Genomic DNA, 6,572 nt, shown 5'->3' on the forward strand with positions numbered 1-6,572 from the left:
ATCATGATGTGGTCCGTCCCCCCCCCCCCACCTCCCCCCCCCCCTCCTCCACAGAACTCCTCATCTCTACTCACTTACCTACTCCCCCCCCACCTCCCCTCCCCCCCCCCCTCTACCTACAGAAACACAGCTCTCTATCCTCTGTCTTACTTACTCCCCCCCCACCTCCCCTCCCCCCCCACCTCCCCCCCCCCTCTACCTACAGAAACACAGCTCTCTATCCTCTGTCTTACTTCACTGTTTGAAACATCTAAGATTTGACAAACGGAATGAAAGCGGTTTGTTGTTATGATTTGTGCTGTTGACATCCACTGATAACACTCACCCCTCTCCCTCCTCTCCCTCACCCCCCTCCTCACCCTCCTTCTCACCCACCTCCTCACCCTCCATCTCACTCTCACTCCTCTCCTCACCCTCACCCCCCTCCTCACCCTCACTCTCACCCCTCCTCACCCTCTCCCTCTCCCCCCTCCTCACCTCCTCACCTCTCCACTGATAAGACTCCCCCCCGTTCCCTAGCAGCAGAACTGGACCCACACACCACAGCAACAACACAGGATACACAGCAACCTCACTTCCTCTTCCCAGAAACACCGCTAGAAGGCTTGTTATTGGCCAGCGCTCTTTGGGAACAGGAACAATAAAACCATCCTGCCAAAAAACAAGGCCTTACTTACTCATGTCCAAGGTAATTTAGCTTTAACGTAACACAGACCACTCAGATATAAGCCTACATATAAATAAAATAGGAATGTAATTAATGTTTGGTACGCATGGAATAGGTGGACCTGGACACCTCCTCCCCTTCAGCTGTTCCAGGAGAAACCTTGATCTCATTTCATCTAATCCCCCAGAACTGTTCAAACACATGTTGAAGGTTCAGGTCACGCTGTCTCCCTGCCTTCAGACATGAGACCAGGGAGCGAGAGCAGCCCTCAGAGTCAGGAAGAATAAAGGCCTCACTTTTACACACTCCCTCGCCTCTATTCATGGGTTATTACTCTGTTATTACTCTGTTGTTATGCCAGTAATGACATTGCATTAAGATGCTATTACATAGCACATTAGCTTAGCGTTTTATTTTGCATAGTAAGGGAGTTGAGCTCCACTCCATATTATTACTCTATTACTATGTTATTACAGTGCTATAACACATGAACGGTGGGGGTAATAGCGTAACACATAAACCGCAGCGCTCACCTCGGCTCTCTGCGTCCGCGGCTGACTGGCGTCCGTCTCGATGGCGTAGACGTCCAGCAGGTAGAGCTCCGCCCCCTGCTCGCGGTCCAGCTCGGCCGCTGTCTGGATCACGCCCGTGTCGCGTCCGATGGTGAACAGACGCCCCGCCGCCTTCCCGCCACTCCGCACGGCCACGATGAAGAACTCCACCTTGGAAGCGGAGCCCCGGGGGCTAGAGGCGGCCAATGAGATGACGTTGGTGCCGGGGGGCTGGCCCTCTTTCAGGATGGTGATGTACTTGTTCTGGGAGAAGACGGGGCCATCGGCGCCCTGCAGGATGATGGTCAGCTCCGTGCGGGAGGTCTTGCGGTCCGAGCCGTGGTCCGTGGCCGAGACCGTCAGGCCGTAGACCAGGCGGGATGGGACGAGCTGGGAGGCCAATCGGATGTCTCCGCTGTAGCGGTCCATGATGAAGGTGTCGGAGTCGCCGTTGACGAGGTCGTACTCCACCTCGCCGTTGGCGCCCTCGTCCGGGTCGAACGCCACCACCGTGGTCAGGATGGAGCCGATCACCACAGTCGCCTCGGCAACCAGGGCGTTCTGGGAGATGAAGGCGGGGACGTTGTCATTCAGGTCCGTGACCCAGATGGTCACGTTCTTCAGGGCGTGGCGGCGGAACTCTGCGGGCACAGCCCGGTCGGTGGCTTTGACGGTCAGCTCAAACAGGTTGGAGAACTCCCGGTCGATGGCCTTGCTGGTGGAGATGAGGCCGCTGCTGGGGTCGATACTGAAGTGACCGCCCCGGGGCGTCTGCTGGACGATGGAGTAGTCCAGCTGGCCATTGATGTCCGCATCAGTGTCATGGGCCGTGATGGTCATCACCGAGGCCGACAGAGGCAGGTTCTCAGGGATGGACTTGAAGATGTCGCCGGGGGTGAAGATGGGCGGGTTGTCGTTGAAGTCTCTGACGTGGATCACCACGGGAACGGAGGAGGATCGTGGAGGCCTGCCGTTGTCCTTGGCGGTGATGTTCAATCTGTAGACAGACTGAGTCTCGTAGTCCATCTTCTTAACCAGGAAGATGCTCCCGGTGTTGGCGCTGATGCTGAAGGTGCCGTGGTTGTTGGTGGCCGTGATGCTGTACGTAATGTCGGCGTTCGGGCCCGAGTCGGAGTCCGTGGCGGTCACCGACGCCACCAGCTCCCCGATCCTCATGTTCTCCAGCACGTCCACGGAGACGGCCGACTTGGGGAAGGAGGGAGAGTTGTCGTTCTCGTCCAGGACGCTGATGCTCAGCAGGCAGGAGGAGGAGAGCGGCGTCGCTCCGGAGTCGATGGCGATGATGTTTAACGAGTACGATGCCGTGGACTCGTAGTCCAGTTTCCCCACCAGGGTCACCTGACCGGAGGCGTCGTCGATGGCGAACTGGCTCTCCTCGTTGCCCTCGGCGATGTGGTAGTGGACCAGGCCATTGCGGTTCTCGTCCACGTCGGAGGCGGACACCCGGAGCAGCTGGGTCAGGTTCTGGGCGGCCTCGGAGACGGACGCCTGGTAGACGTCCTTGGTGAACTTGGGCGTGTTGTCGTTGATGTCCTGGATGTACACCTGCACCTTGGCCTGGTCCCGGAGGGGTTTGGGGAGACCCTGGTCCGAGGAGACCACCGTGAAGCTGAACACCGCCGCGCCTCTCTGCCTCATCAGCGCCTCCCGGTCCAGCTGCAGTGTGCTCGTCAGGTCCCCCGTGATGGCGTTCAGCTCGAAGTTCAGCTGCGGAGACTCAAACGTGTACCGGACCTCGCTGTTGGGGCCGAAGTCCTTGTCCTCGGCGAACACACGGCCCACCAGCGAGCCCCTCTCCTGCTCCTCCTCAAAGCGGAAGACGTAGTTGGTGCTGTTGAAGAGGGGTCTGTTGTCATTCACGTCGTCCAGAACCACGCTGACGTTCACGCTGGCACTGAGTGGTTCTACAGCCCGGTCTTTGGCCACCAGAACCAAGTCGTACCGGTCCTGGATCTCTCTGTCCAGCTCCGCCTTGATATACAGCTGCCCGTCAGGGAAAATACCAAACACATCCCCTGTGTTCCCTCCCACGATGTCGTACATGATCTCTCCGTTCAGGCCAGAGTCCTTATCCGTCGCCTCCACCTTGAAGAAGCGACTGTTGACGGGCTCGGACTCCAGAATGATGACCTCGTAGGACAGCTGATCGAAGATCGGCGAGTTGTCGTTGACATCGTACACGCTGACCGTCAGGACGAGGCTGGAAGTGAGGCGGGGGACGCCCATGTCCGACGCCACGACCTCGACCTGGTAGGAGCTGGTGCTGACCTCCAGCGGCCCGGCCAGCGTGATCAGGCCGTGTTTCTCGTGGATGTGGAACAGGCCTTTGGGGTTCTGCTGGAGGCTGTAAACCACCACGCCGTTGGTCCCCTGGTCCGGGTCCTCCGCCCGAGCCTGGAAGATGAGGTGACCCGCCCCCCAGTTCTCCACGGCGCTGACATGTTCCACGGCGTGGAGGAAGCGAGGCGCGTTGTCGTTCAGGTCCTTTACCGTGATGTTGACCAGGGCCTCGCCCATCACCTCCCCGCCCCGGGCGATCACCTTGAGCTGGTAGAAGCCTTGCTCCTCCCTGTCGATCTGGCTGGAGGCGCTGATCTGTCCCATGGCGCTGTTCACGGTGAAGAGACCCCTCTGGTCCCCCGAGGTGATCAGATATGTGATGTTGGTGTTCAGATCCACAGTGGAGGCGGATACGGTGCCTATGACGGTGCCGACGGCCACGTTCTCAAACATGACGAAGCTGTAGATCCTCTGGGAGAAGGTGGGGGGGTTGTCCTGTGTGTCTATGACAGTGACGGTGACAATGGCCTGGGTCTGAGAGCGGAGGCCACCGCCGTCTGTGGCCGTCACCTGCAGCTGGTAGGCCGTCTTCTCCTCTCTGTCTAACGAGACCAGGGTGGTGACTTTACCCGTGTTGCCGTTAACGTGAAACTTGGACGTGTCTCCGGCAGTGATGGCATACTTCACCGTGCCGTTCCTCCCGAGGTCCGGGTCGGTGGCCGACACCGTGGTCACAGAGGAGCCGGAGGGTTCGTTCTCCTTCACGTTGGCAAAGTACTGGACCGGGTAGAAGACGGGCCTGTTGTCGTTGATATCCCTCAGGGTCACGTTGACTTTCCCCAGGGAGTGCAGAGGAGGCAGGCCCGCGTCTGTGGCCCGAATGAACAGGAGATACGACCCCTGGTCCTCCCGGTCCAACTCGGCGCCCGTGCTTAACCGGCCCGAGCCGGCATCCAATCGGAACAGCTTCTGCACTTCGGGCGGGGTCTCGGCGTCGAAGCAGAACCGCACGGTTCCATTGACCCCGAGGTCATCGTCTGAGGCGGACAGCACCAGTAGCTCGCTCCCGGCCGCGGAATGTTCAGTCAGCGTCACGTGATACGTGCTCTGGGTGAACGTGGGCACCTGGTCGTTAACGTCCGTTATTTGAACCACTAACCTGGTGTAGGAGATCTTGGGCTGCAGGCCCTGGTCTTTGGCACTGATGTTGAGCACTATCTCTGAGGCGACCTCCCGGTCCAGCAGGGCGGCGCTGGTGACTAGACCACTGTTCTCGCTGATGGCGAACCAGCCCAGAGCGTTCCCGGACACCAGGGAGTAGCGCAGGTTGGCGTTCTGCCCGGAGTCGCCGTCGGTGGCGGAGACGCCTCTGATGTAGCTGCCTTTGGGGACGTCCTCGCCGATGTCCACGCGGTACAGCGCTTCCTGGAACACGGGCGGGTGGTCGTTGATGTCGTTGACGAAGATGACGAGGCTGGCGAAGGAGGAGCGTGCCGTGGGCTTCCCGTTGTCCGACACGGACACGGTGAGGTTGTACGAGGAGATGCGCTCGCGGTCCAGCACGCTCGCCACCTTGATCAGGCTCAGGTTGGGGACGGGGGAGGCGTGCACCTCAAAGTGGCGCTGCTCGTTGCCTCCTAAGATGGAGACGGAGATGTTGCCGTTGGCGGTGGGGGAGTCGGAGTCGGAGACGGTGAGCAGGGCCACCACAGTCCCTATCTGGGCGTTCTCATCCACAGAGGCGAACTTAGAGGTGGTGGGGAAATATCTGAACTTCACCACAGGGTCGTTATCATTCACATCCTGGAGTTTGATGGTGGCCTCTGACCTCCCTGACAGAGAGGGGACCCCATTATCCATAGCATGGATAGTCAAAGAATACTCTTTCTTACTCTCATAATTCAAACTCTCTTTTATAATGATGGTGCCTGCTTTGGGATCTATCTGGAAGGGTGTCCCCTCATCTAAGAAGTACCTGATATCTGCGTTAGCTCCCTCGTCCTGGTCTGATGCTGTTATCTGTAGAACACTGGACCCCACAGCAGCGTCCTCAAACACACTGGTCTGATACTGGTCATGGTCGAAAACAGGGGGGTTGTCGTTAATATCTTGGATGGTGACGTTAACTTGCAGGTAACCAAACTTTTTCGGGTCTCCTTTGTCCTCCACCTCGATGAGGAGCTGGTAGAACGGAGTGATTTCCCGGTCCAAGCCTCCGGTTGAAACGAGGTGCAAGAATGCCCCCTCTCCGCTAGGATTGACGGTAATATCCAAACGAAATTTCCTCTCCTCGTTGCCGTTCACTATTCGGTACGTGGTGTGATCAACTCCATTACTCCCGATGTCCGAGTCGGTAGCGGTGTCCAAGATCACCTGTCTCCCGCTGCTGGCGTCCTCTTTGAAGGAAACCACAATAGAGGTGTCGGGAAACACCGGAGAGTTATCGTTAATATCCAAAACGACTATCCTAACTTCAGTCGGGTAGGTCGGCTGGCTGGAGAGAACCACAATGTTAATTACATTACTCTGCAGAATCTCCCTGTCGATCACGGAGGACGTGTAAATGACTCCGGTTGTGCCGTTTATCGCGAAAAGTTGATGGTTTTCGCTGAATCGGTACGTGAAGCTGGGTCTTGTCTCTATGGTCCCCACGTACGTACCGATCGGCTGCTCCTCCAGTACCTGAAACTCCTGGCGAACTTGGCTGGACGCGGAATACTGCGAGAGGGTCCACAGCATCAGTAAAACCAAATGAAACCGTCCCAAGCCCCTACCTGTGAGCGCCATGGTCAAAATCCGAGTCCACCTTGATCAGAAAAAGTCCATGCCTAAAGCGCATCAACTTTACTGGAGTTTGACGCACACTAAAACATTGTATTCCAACCTGCGCAAGTCACTGGAAGAATTATTCCCGTGATGAATGTTATATTTCCAATTGTTCAGTCCCCTGGGGTATTCCACAAATATTGTTTCCTCCCTGGTAGGAATATACTGCTGTAATAGAATCCGTTTCAATGCCGCGGGTCCGTTAGGTGCTGAGACGTCCCTCAGTC

The 6,572-nt window shown here is 57.5% G+C and overlaps 1 protein-coding gene across 1 annotated transcript; it reads right to left on the bottom strand.

The window, feature by feature from the left end:
* Positions 1-1,200: 1,200 nt before the first annotated feature.
* Positions 1,201-6,306, bottom strand: LOC310824587 (protocadherin Fat 4-like; the record flags this gene model as incomplete). Its single annotated transcript, XM_083697855.1, has 1 exon — positions 1,201-6,306. A coding segment is annotated over one exon (5,106 nt), but the record flags the coding sequence as incomplete, so codon positions are not given.
* Positions 6,307-6,572: the final 266 nt, after the last annotated feature.

This window comes from Argentina silus, assembly GCF_951799395.1.
Source record: "Argentina silus genome assembly, contig: scaffold_702, whole genome shotgun sequence".
NCBI lineage: Eukaryota > Metazoa > Chordata > Actinopteri > Argentiniformes > Argentinidae > Argentina > Argentina silus.